The 21,016-nt window shown below is 43.2% G+C and overlaps 1 protein-coding gene and 1 long non-coding RNA gene across 3 annotated transcripts in view; both read right to left on the bottom strand.

The window, feature by feature from the left end:
• The window catches only part of VEGFD (vascular endothelial growth factor D), a 38,120-nt gene that overhangs the window by 7,315 nt on the left and 9,789 nt on the right, over window positions 1-21,016 (bottom strand). For both annotated transcript variants that reach the window (XM_081809138.1, XM_081809139.1), the window contains exons 2-4: window positions 9,388-9,598; window positions 4,892-5,082; window positions 1,432-1,580 (exon numbers count right to left, since the gene is read on the bottom strand). In XM_081809138.1, coding sequence (XP_081665264.1) covers window positions 1,432-1,580; window positions 4,892-5,082; window positions 9,388-9,598 — 551 coding nt within the window. The remainder of the gene's footprint in view (window positions 1-1,431; window positions 1,581-4,891; window positions 5,083-9,387; window positions 9,599-21,016) is intronic.
• Window positions 14,446-18,135, bottom strand: LOC145717889 (uncharacterized). The gene is made up of 2 exons (XR_014141393.1): window positions 16,459-18,135; window positions 14,446-16,245 (listed from the first exon to the last, which is right to left on the bottom strand). It is a non-coding gene; the product is annotated as an uncharacterized LOC145717889 (long non-coding RNA).

Here is a 21,016-nt window from a genome sequence, read left to right as displayed (position 1 = left end):
GTGATCTCAGGGTCATGAGATCGAGCCCCGTGTCAGGCTCCATGCTGGACGTGGAACCTGCCGAAAATTCTCTTTCTCCTTCGCCCTGGCCCGCACACATGCTCTCTCTTTCTCTCTCAAATAAATAAATAAATCTTTAAAAATAAAATGGAGGAAAGAACACTGGCGAGGACAGCAGGAACAACCTGAGGATAAACGTTCTTTTTATAGGAGCTTTCTTTTTTGCTTGAGAGCAATAGGAGTGTTTACTTGGCTCGGTAATAACTAACATAAGTACCAGCTCACTCCACTTGCCACCCACCCAATACTTTTACGGCTCTACTTCTGCAAGATCTAAGTATCTAACTTAGTTACTTTAAGTTTTCGTTCACTGGCATTTGCCCTTTGTTTCTCTTTATGGAATTCTTTTTTTTTTTCCCCAAATCAGTGATTCTTACCTTTGATTTCAGGACACCAGGGCGTCATAATTTTTCTCATAAAGAACCACAGACTACTCTCAGGAAATTTCAATGTCAAATTAATTTTAAGCCATTTTAATTTAAAATAAGACTTTTCCATTTGGTATTCTTAAGAGGAAAGTCAGAAAAGTCACCAAACTCAGATGCAGATAGTTTTACCACTCTCAAGGACTTTGGGAATCTCCTCCCTCCCCCAATTTTGGGAGTTAAAAGGATAAAGAGCTGGAAATGAGTTTCATGTAATGCTTGGTCTGGAATAGGGACATGTGCCAAAGTTGAGGCTGGAGTAGAGTTATACAACCACACTGGACTATGCATATTAAGAACAAAGGTTTCAGGGCATCTGGGTGGCTCAGTCAGTTAAGCATGACTCTTGTTTTAGGCTCAGGTCATGATCTCAGGGTCGTGAGATCAAGCCCCGCGTGTGGCTCCATGCTCAGCCTGGAGTCTGCTTGAGTTTCTCGCTCCCTCTCCCTCTGCTCCTCCCCCCAACCATGCTCACTCTCTCTTTAAAATAAATAAATAAATCTTAAAAAAAAAGAAGAACAATGGTGTCTAGGGGCGCCTGGGTAGCCCAGTTGGTTAAACACCTGACTCGTGATTTCGGCTCAGGTCACAATCTCAGGTGGTGAGATCAAGCCCCGCGTCAGGCTCTGCACTGGGCATGGGCATGCAGCCCACTTAAGATTCGCTCTCTCCTTCTCCCTCTGCCCCTCCGACCCCTATCCCACCCCCTGGTTTCATACGCACACACCCACTCTCTCTCCTAAATAAATAAATAAATAAATAAATAAATAAATAAAATAATTTAAAAATAGAACAAAGGTGTCTATAAGTAGATGGGTAAGTTCGTAACCACTGAGCTTTTTGGTCCTACTGCAATATACATCTAACACCTAATTAATGAAGTATTCTCCACATACAACTTTAGCAAACGCAAGAACAAGCATAGCTGAATACAAGAAGTACTTACTGATCTTCTTCTGGGATCTGGATGGATCTTCTGATAATGGAGTATGAGTGGCGGGGAGCCGTTGGCAAGCACTTACAACCTGTATGGTTGGCAACTTTAACAGGCACTAATTCAGGTACTGAAGTCAAAGGCACTGTTATCTCAAAGAGCTAGAAGAGAGAAAGAACCATAACACATATATATTGTTAGATAATAACTTCTAGAGTCTGCATTTTTGCCTTTGTCCTTTATGGTAGTGACTTTAGCAAAGCTGTCCATTAACAACAGAACTAATAAGGATAAGGGCTGGCATGATGGAAAGGATGCTGGGCTGGGAGTCAGGAGACCGGGGGCTTACGCAACTTTACCAAATATTTAAGCTTGACCAAATCTCTTAACTTTTTGGTGTCACTGGTACCCCTGTAAAAGGCACTGTTGGTCCCTGCTCCTATTTGAAATGTGAGTGTAAATTATACGGACTAAATGAAATTATAGCTATGAAGTTTCTTTGAGACCATGGTGAATAGATTATTGCGTCCTTTCTTTCCTTTTCAGTCCTTTGGACTTGGCTATGTGACTTGCTTTGGCCAGCAGGATGTTAGCAGACACGACACAACTACAAACTTGAACTGTGTGTGCTTTGTGGGCTCACTTTCTCCTGCGTATGCTGTAGCCATGAGAAGAGCATGATTTGGCAGGTGTGCTGGCCGAAGAGATGGGAGACACAAGGAACAGACCTGCACTTAACCTGTAGCTTGGAGTCAAGCCCAAGTGAGCCCCCTCGAAACTAACTGACCCTTGAATATATGGGTAAGAATAAGTCATTATTGTTTGAAACCACGAAGTTTTAGAGTGTGTATTACACAGTAATACCTGACTGATACAAGATCATCATGCCCAACCAAATAATTATAAGTAACATGAATATCATTCTTTCTATGTTTCTATATGCCAGGTCCTGTTTTATATTAATTCATTTACCCCTTATAACAACATTATAGGGTGGGTTTTTTCTTTATCCACCCCCAATTCTACAGGTGAAGAAACAGATGTACAGAGAGGTTACATAACTTGCCTAAGGCCACATAACTATTTATTGGAAGAGAGGGGATTTGAATTCAGGCAGTCTGCTCTAGAGCCAGAGCTGATACTCTTAAGAATATGCCTTATTACTTTTTGGAACAAAATGTCCGTGACCCGAAGAAGCAAGGTGGGATCTTGCCAAGTAGAATTCAGAGAAATGTCAATTACTTTGTTTTTAGACTGGTTCTATGGTGTATGGATAAATCTGAACTTGATTTTAGTGTTCTGTTCATTCAATCCCCATTCTACTACGCAGAGTATTCATTTATTCACTTAGTTTCAAAGATGTATTTCATCAGATAGCCCATAACTTTGGGGTGAGAGGTAGTTTTTTTTAAGCCACTATTAAAATGTTCAAGTGTGCATATTTGGAAAGGAAAACTGCTGTAGACTTACACTTAAGTACATTCTTTAAAACTAATCATTTGTTGAGTGCAACAGTCAAAAATAAAGTACTCAACCATCTGTTAAGTGGAAACAATCCATTAAAGTTGTGTTTATTCTGACCTTTTGATATGTAATGGACCCTTTACGAGTCTAAGTAAGAGAATGTTTTTAGAGTGTTTACTTTGCATAAACTTCGTATTCTTGCGAAATTTTTCAGCTATGCTTTAGGGAACAACATGGTCATGAACCAAAGCCTCTTACATTATGCAAGCTTTGCTTCTACTGACAGTTGATGCTTAGCCATACTTATGTCATTTTCCCCCGATTGTCAAATAGTAAGAAGTCAGAATTTTTACAAGTTCCAAGATTCTCTAAAAGAATTTAGAAAAAGAAACTCAACAGTTTGTGAGATATTCTAGGAGGTAGGGGGAACAAAATGAAGGATAAGTTTACCTATTATCAAACAAATCAGCATTCCATTCTTCCCATCCAATTAAGATAATTTTCCTCTAAAAACGGGTGGAGGTGCCTTGGCGGCTCAGTTGGTTTAGCGTCCGACTCTTGATTTCAGCTCAGGTCATGATCTCAGGGTCGTGAGATCGAGCCCCGCGTCGGGCTCCACACTGGGCTTGGGGCCTGCTTAAGATTCTCTCTCTCCCTCTCCCTCTGCCCCTCCCCTTCCTGATGCCTTCTCTTAAAAAAAAAAAAGGTTTTTTTAAAGATTTTATTTATTTATTTAATTGACAGAGAGAGAGAGAGAGAGACAGCGAGAGGGGGAACACAAGGGGGGGGGGGAGTAGGAGAGGGAGAAGCAGGTTTCCCGCCGAGCAGGGAGCCCGATGCGGGGCTCCATCCCAGGACCCTGGATTCATGACCTGAACCGAAGACAGTCGCTTAACCAACTGAGCCATCCAGGCGCCCCTAAAAATTTTTTTAAAAAAAGGTAATTTCCTACCATGGATATATTCATTGCATATGTAATTTTATTATACTACCTCTGTTCACAATCAGAGAATAGACTGCAAAGGTAAATGTGACAACTGAATGAATACATCAACATGCACGAGGAATGTGCAACACAGAACCAAAAGGAATGTAGTTGGACTTACAGCCTTTTAATAAGTTTTCCTAAGTTTGTGATTACTGCTCTTCAATGCAACATTTCTTACATTTGACAATAATACGGTAGTGATAGAAAAGATAACTTACCTACTGGGCAAAAGAGATTTTACAAGATGGAGAGGGAAGAATTATCTCTTTCATGGGGACTACAGACTAACTTTCAAAGATCTTTTGTGCTAGATACGCTCCATTTGCGACACCAGAGATGCCGCCCTCCCTCCTTCCTTTCCTACCGTGCTCTGGGTCTCAAGATGCTGACCTCCATGTCTGCATCTGTAGGTCCTCTTGCCTCCTCCACCCCCTGCCCCCAACTCCTTGCCGCCACGCCTCCAACTGGTCCAGCAGCTCTCGTCTCCCCTTTCTCTCAGGGTTCCTGAAACTGCTCGAGCCCCTAGCCTCTTTGGCCCAAGGGTGGCAACAGCTCCCCACTTTTGCTAGCACTGGGTACTTCACCAGCCCTTCCTCCTTCCCGTAGCCCTGGCCACACCACCCGTCCAACTCTTCTCACTTGAATAACACAGAACCCAACAAATACACGAGACAGTGCAGATGTCTTCATTCCTTTTATTGTCTGTTCTAGTTAACTCCCATCTGATTTTCCGATTCTTGACGTTACAGCATCAGAGAGACCAGGAGCTGATAAGAGTTCAGGCCCTGGAGTCCCACAGACCGGGATTTGAGTCCCAGCTCTGCCACAGATAGCTCCCTGAGCTCAGTTTCCTCATCTACAGAGGATAATAGGATACCCTTTGAGCTTGTTTCGGGGATTAAATGAGATGGTGCCCACAAGGGCATTTAGCCCGGTGCAGGGCAATAAGCCTAGCTGTAGCTGTCAACATGCTTGTCCTCGGGCCTTCGGAGCGGGGCACAGTGGCGGATGCCCTCCTACCTGCTTGGAAACGTAGGAGGTGCTGGTGTTCATACAGACGAGGCTCTCTTCATTGCAGCAGCCACCGCACCGGAACACGTTCACACAGGGCGGCTTGAAGAAGGTGTCGGTGCTCCTCCCCAGCTCGCTGGCCACCTCCACGCACGTCTCTCGGGGGCTGCACTGGGTCCGCTGCCATTCCTCATCTATCACTGCAGAGAGGAAGCTCATGGGGGCCGGCCCCGGAAATGGCCCTGACAGGCCAGCACGCGCCAGGGTGGTGCTGAACACGGTCATGTTCACGTGTCCAGTGCCGGTTATCTTACGAGATGGATAATTTGTCAATCCCTTAGCCAAAGATTGTTTTCAGAAAAATTAAACCCCAAATCTGTGCCCCTTCCCATGTATACAGTACCTTCTCTGGTAAAGAACACCATCTCCCTATAAAACAACATTGGGTACATCTGGATGAGCTGGATAATAAGGGGGTAAATGGAAGCATGTAAAGAAATAACATGTAAGTGTCATTTGTTAAGCAATTTAAGGACACAGCTGGATAGCCTTTCTTCTACCTGAAGTCAGGTGTGGGTAGGTCTTCACACCGTCAAGAAACACATTTCTGTTGGTTGCTTAAGTAACTACGGTAGGATTCAAAGCAAGCAAATTACATGAACGGAAATTTCAGTGGAACTAATCTTTCCTCGAGCGAGGGTTTTCTCGTGTGCGAGTGCCCAATACCGATGTTTAAGTCAAATAATGAAATAGGCCAGTTTTATTCGATGGCAGGAGCAATATTCTGGCCGTTCTGTCTAATTTGAGGGAAACAAGAAAAAGAGACAAGCCTCTGGGAATAAAAAGATTACCTACTTTCACGTAAAACAGTACTTGCTTTTCTCTCATAGTTTATTTTTTTATTTTTTTTATTCTTATGTTAATCCCCATACATTACATCATTAGTTTTAGATGAAGTGTTCCATGATTCATTGTTTGTGCATAACACCCAGTGCTCCATGCAGAACGTGCCCTCCTCAATACCCACCACCAGGCTAACCCATCCCCCCATCCCCTCCCCTCTAGAACCCTGTTTGTTTTTCAGAGTCCATCGTCTCTCATGGTTCGTCTACCCCTCTGATTTCCCCCACTTCATTCTTCCCCTCTCGCTACCTTCTTCTTCTTTTTTTTTTTCTTAACATATATTGCATTATTTGTTTCAGAGGTACAGATCTGAGATTCAACAGTCTTGCACAATTCACAGCGCTTACCAGAGCACATACCCTCCCCAGTGTCTATCACCCAGTCACCCCATCCCTCCCACCCCACCCCCCACTCCAGCATAGTTTATTTTTAAAAATTAGATGCTGACACTTCGATACTCAAAGTTGTAGAGCCTTTTCTACAGATGTTTTGGGAAATGATTCAATTTTATGATAAAGACAATTTTAAAGGTTTTCTTTTAGCCTGTCATGCAACTGAAGAGTGTATTATATGTTGGAAGGGGTGGTGAAAACATGCTGTGGTAGGAAGCTTCTAAACTGATTCCCAATGATGCCCACCTCTTGGTGTTCACACCCTTGCACAATCCCCTCCTCTGTATGGGCTGGGCCTAGTGACTTGATTCTTATGAAGAGAATACAGAAAAAGTGACGGGATGTCACTTCCATGATTAGGTTAAAAAAGACTGTGACTTCTGTCTTGCTAGCAGTCTCTATCTCTTGCTGGCTTGCTCTTTCTTATAGGCTTTGATGAAGCAAGCCGCAATGTTGGAAAGGTCCACATGGCAAGGAACTGAGAGCGGACTCTGGCCAACAGCCTGTGAGGAACTGGGGCCCTCTGTTCAACAGCCTGCGAGGAACTGAGTTCTGCCAACAACCTCTGAGTCAACTGGGAAGCACATCCTGCCCGGATTAAACCTTGAGAAGCCGCCTGCAGCCCAAGATGACACCTTGACTGCAGCCTCTGGAGAGATTTTGAAGGAGAGACACCCGGCTAGGCCATGTCTGTATTCCTAACCCACAGAAACTGTGAGATAAAAAAAAAAGTTGCTTCAAGCAGCTAAGTTTGAGGTAATGTGTTATACAGCAGTAGATAAACTCTTCTCCATTTTCACCCCATCTTCAAGTTTGTACTGATCTCTTCCCACATTATTCTGAGTTCCCACAGATGTGAACATGTTTCCACTAGAAAGGACAAAGAGAACTTCTGCTCGAAGTATACAGATACGGTATTATTGTTGGAAATCTGACCCAAGTGTCTAAATTATTCCCTTAAAACACCTTTCCATATCTTTATTCCTCCCCCCCCCACCATCTTAATATTCCTCAGAAGTTGCTCCTTCGGTCACTGAAAACACAAAAGACAAGATGTTTGGCCACCCGAGAAACACTGCATACGCTACACAATTTGCCTTAAATTTGTTTTTTCATCATAAAATCTTCTAACACAAGAGACCCTTTTAAATTTCCAATTATGAATATTTATATAAAGAGCCTAAAGACTGTAACCATGAGAGATAAATTACCCAATTAGGCATTAATATGAGTATTATTTAATTCACTGTTATTAATCACGAATCCTGGGAAAAACAAGTAGTCAACTTATGAAAACATTCTTTGTTTAAAATTCTACTTAAATGTTCCTTTCCATTTGCTTTTTTGTAAAACTAAGTTTTGAAAGTCAGAGTGGTAAGATTTTAATCAAAATTGTGTGGAATTATGACTAATGCCACTGCTTAAAAGCTTCATAACTCTGCTATCCTTTCCTACTGCCCAGCAGGACTGCTCTGCCTCAGGGAATCACCCCAAAATCCATGAGGGAGAGTTGATAACAAATTACAATTGGTGTAGCACATCGATTTGATTATTTACCACTTCGAACTTAGTAAATCTCTTCAGATGATCCCCCATGTAATAAGAGACATTTTAGAGTTGGCAAAATGCCATATTTTTACGTTTTTTAAAAAATATTTTTGGGCGCCTGGGTGGCTCAGTCAGTTAAGCGTCTGCCTTTGGCTCAAGGTCATGATCCCAGCGTTCTGGGATCAAGCCCCACATCACAGAGGGGCTCCCTGCTCAGCGGGGAGCCTGCTTCTCCCTCTCCCTCTGCTCCTCCCCCCAACTCATGTACGCGCACATGTGCTCTCTCTCTCAAATAAATAAAATCTTTAAAAATATACTTTTATCTTTTTTTATGGTTTCCTCCTTAGAGAATGTCAATGTCACTGACTTTTTTTTTTTTTAATTGCCTAGTCTTGGTTGTATGGTAAATGCTTGTCTCTCTCCATTCTCACAGAGTATCTCCAGGCTCACCTCACACTTGCAGACAGGGAATCTGGTTAAGGCCTTGGATCTCGAGGTGAGGTCTGACCCCTTTATTTCCATGAAGTCCATGCCAATTCACGACATAGAAACAACTAGAGCTTAATCATATGTTAACCAAGTCTCAAATGCTAGATCAACAATGCCTCAGTGGCTTCTTGTGTTGTGTTGCTATTTCATCCAAAAAGTTAGATGCCTAATAAGGGGGATGATTGTTCCCTAGTAAGGTATGGAGGTTCTGTATAAGAAAACCAAAAACAGTACTTGCTTTTCTCTCATAGTTTATTTTTTTATTTTTTTTTTATTCTTATGTTAATCCTCCATACCTTACTAGGGAACAATCATCCCCCTTATTTCAAATTAGGTTATTTCCCGTCTGGAGTTTGGATTCTTTCGTCTAGAGGATTTCCCACCTCCATCACCTAGTAATCTCCATATGCAATATTACAACTCAGCTTCCGACTTCTACTTTTCATTTTTACTACAAAAAAAATCACCGAATTTTGAAGAAACAAAAAAGCCCTGCCTAATCCACTGGTTTTTATTCATGTAGGTATGGCAGTAGAATGCTCCTTACTGATGAAGACCTAGGTTGTTTTATGTTTTTAAGTAAGCCCAGTGATTTTTTTTTTCTATTAAGAATGGTCTTTCTGGGTTTGTTTTGCACTCACGTCTCTGAGTTCAATATATTTCCGAATTCTAGGGCGCCTGGGTGGCTCAGTTGGTTAAGCGACTGCCTTCGGCTCAGGTCATGATCCTGGAGTCCCTGGATCGAGTCCCGCATCGGGCTCCCTGCTCGGCAGGGAGCCTGCTTCTCCCTCTGACCCTCCCCCCTCTCATGTGCTCTCTGTCTCTCTCATTCTCTCTCTCTCAAATAAATAAATAAAAAATCTTTAAAAAAAATATATTTCTGAATTCTGAAGTGTTCTTTTGTGTCAGTTTTAGATCTCAAAATCATATTGAATATATTTCTCTATAGAGTAAACACAGGAAACCAGGATTCTTTGCTAACACCAAAGCTCTGAAATCAAAGACACCCTTTTCTTCTCCTGCACACGTGCCTACCCTACTGAAACCTTTGGAAGAAACTGGTACATGTATTGGTAGCTGATAAAGAGCAAGAATTGGCTTACACGCATGCGCGCGCATGCACACGTCCGCACTTACATGCGCGCATGTGCGCGCGCACACACACACACCTACCTTTTAGGGTTTCAATGTCATAGAAAGTTGCCGCAAACCTGGTGGCCCGATGGGATGCTGAGCGAGAGTCTGTGCTGGTCACACTTTTGAGCTTCAGTCGGCATCTCCACAGCTTCCAGTCCTCGAAGTGTGTGATTCGCAGCAGTTCCTCTAAACCAGAAGCTGCCCTAATCTGCTGTTCGGACCGTTCTAATGTTGACCGAGATGTCCGCTTTAAAAACAAAAAAACCAAAAACACTGGTTTCAAAGCCAGTTACTGAAGTTTTAGTTTGTCTTGATAACCCTCATTGCTGACACTTAAAGATGTAAATAGAGCTGAAAAGAAAGTAGAGAAATTATTCAAATGTACGCCAGTGTCTAGGAAAAATACTAGTATTCTTTTAAAATTTTTTTATTGTTATGCTAATCCCCACACATTACATCATTAGTTTTAGATGAAGTGTTCCATGATTCATTGTTTGTGCATAACACCCAGTGCTCCATGCAGAACGTGCCCTCCTCAATACCCATCACCAGGCTAACCCATCCTCCACCGCCCTCCCCTCTAGAGCCCTCAGTTTGTTTTTCAGAGTCCATCGTCTCTCATGGTTCGTCTCCCCCTCTGATTTCCCCCACTTCATTCTTCCCCTCCTGCTATCTTCTTCTTTTTTTTTTTTTCCTTAACATATATTGCATTATTTGTTTCAGAGGTACAGATCTGAGATTCAACAGTCTTGTACAATTCACAGCGCTTACCAGAGCACATACCCTCCCCAGTGTCTATCACCCAGTCACCCCATCCCTCCCACCCCACCCCCCACTCCAGCAACCCTCAGTTTGTTTCCTGAGATTAAGAATTCCTCATATCAGTGAGGTCATATGATACATGTCTTTCTCTGTTTGACTTATTTCACTCAGATAATACCCTCCAGTTCCATCCACGTCGTTGCCAAGTGGCAAGATCTTATTCCTTTTGATAGCTGCATAGGAAAAATACTAGTATTTTTGATTCACATTCTGCTCATTTATGATTGAATCAAAGGAATTATTCCCCTTGGGTCCTCAGGACATTTAAAAACAATATCGTAGTGGGTTGAATGGTGGACTTCAAAATGATATGTCCATGTACTAACCCCCAGGACCTGGGGATGTGATTTTATTTGGGCAAAGGATCTTTGCAGATGTAATAAAGTTAATGATCATGAGATGAGACCACCTTGGATTATCTAGGTGGACCCTAAATACACAGGCAAAATGTCCTTATAAGAGACAGAGAGGGGAAGACATGGGCACAGAGGAAGTGTTGTGAAGACGGAGGCAGAAGTTAAAGGAATGCAGCCAGAAGCCAGAAATGGCCTGGAGCCCCCAGAAGCTGGATGAGGTAAGGAAGGATTCTCTCCAAGAGTCTTTGGAAGGAGCACAGCCCTGCCAACACCTTGATTTCACAATTCTGGATTCCAGAACTCTGAGAGAATACATTTCTACTGTTTTAAGCCACCCACTTTATAGTAATTTGGTATAGGAGCCACAGGAAACTAATACAAATTTCAAAATCATACTATTTTATGACAGGAGCCAATGACAGGGACGCCTGGGTGGCTCAGTCGTTAAGCGTCTGCCTTCGGCTCAGGTCATGATCCCAGGGTCCTGGGATCGAGCCCCGCATCGGGCTCCCCGCTCAGTGGGGAGCCTGCTTCTCCCTCTCCCACTCCCCCTGCTGGTGTTCCCTCTCTCGCTATCTCTCTCTCTGTCAAATAAATAAATAAAATCTTAAAAAAAAAAAAAAAAAGGAGCCAATGACAATGGCTTTCGTTCCTGTGATCTGAGAAACTGACCCACAAAGTCCTGGGGACCCTGCCTGCAGTCACACAAGAAGGAAGGTTTTAAGACCCTGAGCCTTTTTTGAAAAACTTGTTTACTATTTCAAAGACATCTTTTTTTTTCTGATAAAATACACTTCTAAAGTTTATGTTGAAAATTTGCTTTCTACACAGTTGCATGAACTGTATTGGCTGACAACAATGCATGGATTTTTGAGACTGCCAATACAATATTTTCTTCTTTTTTTTTAAATTTTTTCTTTTTTTTTAAGATTTTCTCCGTTTATTTGAGAGAGAGCATGCAAGAGTGGGGGGCGGCGGGGGGCGAGCAAAGGGAGAGAGAGAACCACACTCACTGCTGAGCAGGGAGCTCGATGCGGGGCCCGATCTCAGGACCCCAGGATCATGACCTGAGCTGAAGGCAGACGCTCAACCTACTGAGCCACCCAAGCTCCCTGCCAATACAGTATTTTCAGTATGGTGGCTAAATTGTTTAAAATTAGGGGCTTGGTTATATCAACAATGATACATACATACAATGAAATACTACGTGGTCATAAAAACCAGTGATGTAGATGTATACTGGGACAGAATGAATCGAGCTCCTGCCTGGAACGTGCTGGAGAAATGATACGGTGGTCTGTCCCCATTGTTAGGCACCCGGATTTTCTCCTGCCGAGCCTGTGGTTTCTGGATCTTTGTTTTCCTGGGCAGCTGGGATATGCGGGCTGAGGGGACTTTTAGAGCTGGGTGAGGAGGGGACCGAGGGACCAGGGCAGCTGCAGGATGGTACTGAGGAAGGTGGACAGAGAGGTGGAGATCAGCTGCCTGCTGCAGGGGGAGGAACAGCAGGGAAAGAGAGGTGAGCAAATGGGGCCTTCAGGAAGCTTTATGTTGAGTGGTGTGATGTACACCCCCTTCCACCGCCCCTGAGAAACTTTAGTTAAAACCTGCATCGTTCATCAGTATTTTAGGAGTAGGATTATTTGTTTTTAGATACAATGATGGGTACTGAGTGTTGTCCAAAAGTGGGTGCCCAGAGGAGCAAGTGTGGTCCAAGTTTTGTATGATTCAGTTATGATGCCTTTTTAATTTATGTGTGTATGATGTACATGATATATGTATGCATATATAAGCAATTAACCATCATTAATCATATATGTAAAATTATATATACAAAATATCTGGAGGGATGTACATGAAAATATAAACAATGGTTCCTACTCTAGATCAGGGGCTGTCGAACTACAGCCCCCTGGCCTAATTCAGCCTGCCACCTGCCTGTTTCATGAGTAAAGTTTTATCGGCACACACCAAGCACATTCATTTACATATTGTCTGTAATGGCAGGGTTGAGAAGTTGTAACAGAGACTTTCACAGCAGTTTGAACCTTGAGGCCATTTCAAATTTCAATTCTCTATCTTTTCAGGCATTATATTTTTCATTATTCCATGTATTACATTGTCTCAATTCTATTTTTGAAATACTTATCAGACATATATTGGAGGCTTTTAATGATCTTACATGTCTCTTAAATGTGCTTTCATATTTATCTGTTTTGTTCTCCCTTCACCTCTCTTCAATGTGTTAAATTAATTGATTCATCTTCCCAATCACCAATTTTCCAATTGTGTGAGCCTAGAGTTTATTTTGGTAAGTTTTTCATTTCAATCACCATATTTCTTTCTTTTTTTTTTTTTTTTAAGATTTTATTTATTTATTTGACAGAGAGAGAATGAGAGAGAAAGCACATGAGAGGGGGGAGGGTCAGAGGGAGAAGCAGACTCCCCGCTGAGCAGGGAGCCCGATGCGGGACTCCATCCCGGGACTCCAGGATCATGACCTGAGCTGAAGGCAGTCGCTTATCCAACTGAGCCACCCAGGCACCCTCAATCACCGTATTTCTAATTTCAAATATTTCCCCTTCCTTCTCCTTCCTTTTTGTTTCATTTCTGTATGTTTCTCCTAATTTGTCATTTTATCTTATATTATTCCTTTATCACTTTGAGGGTCCCAAATATACTTATTTCTTCAAATTCTATTTTAACTTAATATATATGACTTATATCCTGATGATAAATGTTATTGGCGGTCTCTTAGTAATAATTACCCGTATGTGCTTTGGAATTTTGTTTAGTAGTTTCACCTTCATTGGGGGGTTTGTCTTTCTTTCTCTCTATTCTTTCTTCATTGAGAAGTTCTGTGGTTGCACCCCCTGACTCCCAGGGCCCTGAATCCAGAATTTTGTTGAGTATTTACGACTCGGATCAGCTTAGTTCGAGTCCTGGTTGCCAGGAAGTATCTGCTTCCTCCTTTGCCCCTAGTTAAACAGTGTCAGAGAAGACACGCTCCAGGCAGCAATGAGCGGCAACTCTTCCTTCGGCTTCCAGGGAGCTGAGGGAACGCATTCACAGAGCACACTGCCCACTGAAGTTGAATTCTCGGGGGCCTCCGCCTTCCAGACCCAGTTCTGCAGCTTCAGCTTCATGTTTTTTGAAAGTTTATTTGTATTGAGATATAACGGACATACAACTTGGTATAAGTTTAGGGTGTACAACGTGTTGATCTTTTCAGCTTCTTGGTTTTGGTACCATTCCTGCCAATGTTTGCCATCTGCAGATGTTTACCAGCATTGGATCAATTTTTTTTTAAAGACTTTATTTATTTACTTGAGAGAGAGTGACAGAGATAGCGAGAGAGAGCATGAACGGGGAGGAGAGGGAGGAGCAGGCTTCCCGCTGAGGGAGCCCGACGTGGGGCTCGATCCCAGGACTCTGGGATCGTGACCTGAGCTGAAGGTGGACGTTTAACTGACTGAGCCACCCAGGCGCCCCTTGATCGATTTTCTATTTTACCTATCACGGCTATGGACTATAAAAGATCTCAAAACATGAACTGAGAAGGTCATCTTGCTTGGAAGTTCAGATATGAATGTATGTGTGTTTAATAAAAGCGGGTGTGTCTTGAACATATTTCTAAGCCGAGGGAAAGCGCCACCAGAGAGGAAGACACTGAACACATATGCAGGAGAGAGAAAGCAGAGGGGTTGGTTTGACCTAAGTTCCAGAGATAAATGGATTCATGGATGAGAGGATCACCTTCCAAAATAGGAGCCTCGCAGAGAATGACATGGGTTTGTAGACAGCAAGGACGCTTGTGACCCATGATTTCTCACTTCTCTGTGAAGTTTAAATCAAGGCAATTTTCAGGGAGCGTGGTGAGGAGGAAGCTTGAAGAGCAAAGATAGGGTTTGTGGAACAGGCATCAAGTTTAAGCAGCAGGCCACAGCTTCTTCATCTAGGAGATCTGGGGATGAAACTGCATAATTGCTCATGTCTCAAAGCAACTCGGAAATGCGATAGTTCTCCATTAAAGGCTCACTTGTCTTTTCCTGATTATTAGGTGTATACTGGGACAGAATGAATCGAGCTTTTCCTGATTATTCATTGCCTCTTCTGGTTGGACAGTGTTACTTCTTCATATTCAACATCATCTTTGAAATAAAATTTTGTTACAGCGTTGCTTCCACATGAAAATAATGAAACCAATCAAACAGCTTTTTAAATGTTTTAAAAATCATGCTGTAGCGAAAGGATTTTTATTTATTGAGGCAAATTTCATTCAGTACCATCCATAAATATAGAGTGATGTATGTATCCATAGTTCTGACAGGCTTTAATTCAATCTCAGGAATGTTTTTAAAATATCCAACTGAGAGCTCGGGAGGAAAATATCAAATCTCTGGATTGCATGAAAGGCACCAAATGGCTCATATGATTTGCTCATCATAAAAAAACGCAGTGTTTACTCAAATACTCAGAGTTATCTAAGCATGCGTTAAGCCTCATAATTTAAAATCTAGTTTGAAATAGCTGAGAAATTGCAGACGGTCATTTCACTATTACAAGTGGGAGTACTAACCACTCATCATCAGCTGAAATCTGACAACTAATTCATCGGGGGATACGTCTACAAAGGGTCGAGAAAGGCTGTTGGTCTCCAATAGACTTTCCGCACTGGTTGATTTTTGTATCATTAACTTGATGTTATCTGCTTGGGAAGACAAAAATTAAACTCGCCAAGCGTAAAATAGAGTCCCGAATCTATATTTAAACCATTGATTTCAACGGTTTTAACTACCAAACATTTGCCAAATAAGTTGCTCATAATTTCTTCCTCTTTTCTAGTGGAAGTCCTAGTCAAAACTAAAGTAATTAGAAAGCACTCAGCAAGAGGAAGGAAGGGAAGCAGGCTTACCCGGTCTCTGTTTTTGTCTTTTTATTCATGTGTGCGATATTAATCCGATACTGTTAGCAATTTCACTCCTAAGTAACAAATCATTCTCTGATGTCCTGGCTACCACAGCCAGTTTCTAAAACATGAGGCTTAAAGTCTTTGTACAAGATTGTCTCCTTATTTAAATGTATACTGTTCTCTGCAGTGTAAGACGAAGAGTAGCCATTTCTCCTTTTGTTAATTGCTAAGTTCCCGGGGCACTCGCCCCTGAAGAAGCAGGAGCAGCTCCCCAGCTCAGGCTTAGTCGGCAATCTGGGCCAAGTGTGACTAAAATGGCAGGCAAGATGCTTGGAAAGGTATGGTGGCTGGGTTTGTAGGAGGGGTTTGGAAGTGTCCGTGTTGTGGGGAAACCAAAGGCCTCCTGTACGCCTGATAATTTGAATTCTAAATTTCCATCCCCCCTCCTCCTCAAAAATATCTAGTCAAGTAACACATTCAGAGAGCAAACAGAGGCATGATTTGGGGGTACCAAGAAGCCACACTGAAAAGAACAGTGGGAGGGTCACTTTGGTTGGGAACGGAGCAAGTTGAAGAGCGGGAGGACGGACGGGCAAATAAGATTAGGGAGAGGTTGGCGCAGAGGTTCCACTTCACATCCACTAGGATGGCTAGAGTCAAAAAGACTAGCAGTTAGTTACACCAAGTGCTGTCGGGGATGTGGGGCAATGGGAACCCTCTTACGTTGCTGATGGGATTGCAAAGTGGTGCTGCCACTTTGGAAAAGAGTTCGGCAGTTCTTTAAAAAGTTAAACATAGGGGCGCCTGGGTGGCTCAGTCATTAAGCGTCTGCCTTCGGCTCAGGTCATGATCCCAGGGTCCTGGGATCGAGCCCTGCATCGGGCTCCCCGCTCCGCGGGAAGCCTGCTTCTCCCTCTCCCACTCCCCCTGCTTGTGTTCCCTCTCTCGCTGTCTCTTTCTGTCAAATAAATAAATAAAATCTTTAAAAAAAAAAAAAAAAGTTAAACATACATTTACCACACAACCAACCCATTCCACTCCTAGGTATTCCACCAGGAGACAGAAAATAGATTATTGGCCAGCCGAGGCTGGGAGTGGCAAGGAGGGTTAATTATAAAAGGGCACAAGGGATCTTACATACATGATGGCTGCACAACTCAGTAAGTTTCCTAAAAATCGATTTACTTAAAACAGGTGAATGCGTAAGTTTTAGGGTATGTGCATTGTCTATCACCATAACTGTCTCAAACCAAAAGAGGAAGGGTTGGAAGCTTAAAGGCCAGGCTACTTGTACCAATTCAGGAGGCAATGGAAAACACTGGAGAGCTGAATGTTGCTGGACATCCATTTCATTGGTTTGCTCTTTTGTTCCATTTCTTCTTGCTCTGGCCTTGGTCCACGCTGTTCCCTCTGCTTGGGAGTGCCCTCCACTCTCTGTCCAGGTAAGCCTTTCTTAGCCAGCTGTTACCTTCTTAGGGAAACCTCCCCCACAACCCCCTCCCACCTGGGTCTGGTCCCTAGGTCACATGGACTCACAGCACCCCATTTTTCTCCTTCCCAGCGCTTGTCACCACTGACACTAATGAATTATTTGTGTCATTACTTGCTTAGTGTTTGTCTGCCCCACTGGGTTGTAAGGGCTACTGAAGCAGAAATGAGATGTCTGAGCTAAATAAAGATTTATTAAATATATGAAAAAAATGGATTCATCAAATGCTAGAGAAAATCTAACCCTGAGATTATTCATTTGTTCAAACTACGTCACTTATCTTTCAAGTATCTTCCTCCAGGTGTCCTCTTTCCAAGTCCAAATCCAATGCCGCTTCCTCCATCAAGCTTTATATGATGTCCCTAACTTAGACTCTATGATTTATGAACACGTTGCATTTCCTCACTAGACTGTGATCTCCTTGAAGGTAGAATACATGTCTGCTTCGTCCTTTTTACACGATAAGCACTTAGTACATATGTGAGGAAGAAACTGATGAGTAATAAATACATACATGCATTTGACGAAGAGCAATCAGACCCAGCTTTGTGTGGTCTGTTTAATGTTTTGTATAGAGTAGTGCTTCTCAAAGTTTAATGTGCATACAAATCACCTGGTCATCTTGTTAGAATGCGGATCCTGATGCAGGAGGTTTGGGGCGAGACCTAGGATGCTGCATTTCTTTTTTTATATGTATATATTTTATTTATTTATTTGACAGAGAGAGAGAGATCACAAGCAGGGGGAGAGGCAGAGGGAGAGGGAGAAGCGGGCTCCCAGATGAACATGGAGCCCGATGCGGGGCTCGATCCCGAGCCGAAGGCAGACGCTCAACTGACTGAGCCACCCAGGTGCCCCAGGATGCTGCATTTCTAACAAGCTCCCGGGTGACGGTGGTCCTGCTGTTTGGCTGAACATACTTGGAGAAGTAAGGGTTTGTAGCAGCGGTTCTCAATCTTGGCTTCGCGTTGAACCTACCGGGGAAGAAGCTTCAAAGAAACACTGATGCTTTGGGATCCCATCCTCAGAGGTTCATATTTTATGGGTCTGGGCTGCAGCTTTGTCATCAGGATTTTTTTTTCTTTTTTAAACGTTCCGAGTGTTTGCTAGTCTTCGGGGAAGATGGGCGGGAGATATATAGGAATTCTCCATACTACCTTTGAAACTTTTCTGTAAATCTAAGACTACTTCAAAATAAAAAGTTTATTTTTTTTTATTTTTTTATTTTTTTTTTTAAAGATTCTATTTATTTATTTGACAGAGAGAGAGAGGGAACACAAGCAGGGGGAGCGGGAGAGGGAGAAGCAGGCCTCCCACAGAGCAGGGAGCCCGATGCGGGGCTCGATCCCAGGACCCCGGGATCATGACCCGAGCCGAAGGCAGACCCCTAACAGCTGAGCCACCCAGGCGCCCCTAAAAAGTTTATTTTTAAAAATCTTCCCAAGTGATTTGGGGCATCTGGGTGGCTCAGTCAGATAAGCGGCCGACTCTTGATTTCAGCTCAGGTCATGACCTCAGGGTTATGAGATCAAGCCCCAGGATGGGCTCCACACTCAGCAGGGAGTGTGCTTCTCTCCCCTCCCCCCTCCCCCCCTCGTGCTCTCTCTCTCCCTCTCTCAAATAAATCTTAAAAAAAAAAAATCTTACCAAGTGATTTTAATGAGAACCACTCATTTGGGGGATGGTGCATGCTGGTGAAAGTCCAAAGACCTTGGTTAGTCCATTCAGTAGGGAATAAATGGTAGACGCATGCTGAGAAATAATCTTATTCTTTAAACCCTTTTGGGTTACACCTTGGATTCAAAATATTTGTGTAAGTATCTTGCTTAACTGGATTTCCAAAGCCTGTCTTAACTCAAGTCAGCTGATTGATTGATGGTGGACCAGTTCCCAACCTGTATGCCTTTTTCAAGATTGAAGACCAACAATAACGTTTTCCAGGCCAAAGAGCATGAGGAGGTCAGCTGCCTTTCTTGAGACCAGGCTAAATGACAATAAATTGCTTCTCAAATTTCCAAGGACTCAAAACAACCCATTTCTCAAAACAGAAATAAAAATAATAGGCAGTGCTTTGACCTACTGGAATTCAACAGGGAAGTGTAAATTAGAGTCCTTTCACAAGGCAGTCCATAAAGTATTTGAAAGAACACATAAATGAGGAGTATAAACATGGATGCCTAGGCAGCAGGAACAGGGCTTGGAGTACACGGCAGGGCTCAGATCCCGGCTCCGAGCTCTCAGACTTTTGGCAAGCAATTTCGGAGTGGGGTTGCTGACTACTTTCTTCAAAGCACCAGGAAAAGCTTTTCTTGGGCCATCCAGTCCCATGCTATTAGGAATCCTCCTGTCCTAGATAAGGAAGACCAATTTTGCAAAATTCCTCCCTGGACCTTTTGAGAATGCGGAGTCTAAGCCTGGGATTCCAAGCCTCTTAAAAACTTAAAAAAAGGGGTGCCTGGGTGGCTCAAGTCGGTTAAGCGGCTGCCTTTGGCTCAAGTCATGATCCCAGGGTCCTGGGATCGAGCCCCGCATCGGGCTCCCTGCTTGGCGGAGAGCCTGCTTCTCCCTCTCCCTCTGTCTGCCTCTCTGCCTACTTGTGCTCTCTCTCTCTGTTAAATAAATAAATAAAAATCTTAAAAAAAAAAAAAAAAACTTTAAAAAAATGTTATTTTGTCAACCATGTTGGCAATATCTTCAGGAAGTTCGGTAATAAGGAAGTGGAGTGAACAGAATTTATATATCGGGGAAAATCCAGAAGCTTCTGGGTGAGCTATGGAGGGAACACATTTCACGAGACTCTCTCTAGATTTGCTCAGGGATTTACAAGTGTTGCCTGGGGACACAGTTCTATTACTTGCCCCTGGAGGTCGGGGGCATTGAAGCAGTCAGCAATTTCCCTTTGCAGTGGGTTTGGGGAGATGGATCAGGTTGCAACACAAATAATTCTGCGTTCCCTCCGTCTCTTTAGTAACTTCTGTTTTGCGGCAAGAGCATTTGGCATTTCAATTCCATTTCAATTCCAACAAAACGTTTAAAGCTTAGCCAAAACCACTGAATTCTTCCTGGTTTGGGGTCCAGGTGGCACAGTCATGCTCCCAGCTGTCTTCCACGAAGACTGTTCCCCCTGCCCCTCGAATCCCTGGGCCATGTTACTCTGCTGAGTCCAAATGAAGTTTTCTGCCTTTGCCTCCCGTAGCTCCCAAGTAAAAATAACATTCCCTGAAAGGAAGCTTTGCCTGATATCCATAAACCACAGCTAACGAGAGGGGAACACATGGATTTGAGTTGTTCACGACTGGTTTTTAATGGAACAGCACCCTGGAAAACATGCTGGCAATTTCTGACAAAGTTCAGCAGACACTCACCATATGACCCAGCAGTCACATTCCTGGGAATTTACCCTTGATAAAGGAGGACTTGTGTTCACCCCAAACCCTTTACACTAATGTTCACAATAGCTTTCTTCATAATCGTCCCCAAACTGGAAACAACCCGTATGTCATTCAGTGGGTGAGTGGTTAAGCAAACTGCTCCATCCATCCTGTGAAATGCCACTCAACAAGAAAACCGAACGATCCAGTGCGTGCAGCAACTCGGATGGGTCCGCGGGGCATCAGCAGTGGAAGAAGCCAATCTCAAGAGGTTACCTACTGTGTGACTCCATTTATGACATTCTCAAAAAACCCAAATGATAGAGCTGGAGGACAGATCAGAGGCTGCCAGAGCTTGGTGGAAAGGAGAGCATAAATGAATGTTTCCCTATCTTGATTACGGCACTGGTTACACAAATCTCTACGGTGTGTGAAAATTCATGGAACTGCCCGCCAAAAGGGAAAAAAAAAACATCAATGACTTTAAAACATAAAGTAAGCAGGCTTTGAATCAAGGCACTGCTCCTTTTTAGCTATGTGATTGAGGGTCAATTATTCAGCTTCCTTAAGGCTTGGTTTCCTTTCCTCATTTTATGGCTGGTGATGCTCCCAGTGCCCACCTCGGCGAGCTGATGGGGAGATTACGTGAGGTCCCATGGGGGAAAGGGGCAGGCATAGAGTAGGTGTCTAGCAAAGTTAATGCCCTTTCTTTCCT

Source organism: Leptonychotes weddellii, chromosome X (assembly GCF_054177405.1).
Source record: "Leptonychotes weddellii isolate Sample4059 chromosome X, ASM5417740v2, whole genome shotgun sequence".
NCBI lineage: Eukaryota > Metazoa > Chordata > Mammalia > Carnivora > Phocidae > Leptonychotes > Leptonychotes weddellii.
This window is presented reverse-complemented; position numbering and strand designations above follow the sequence as displayed.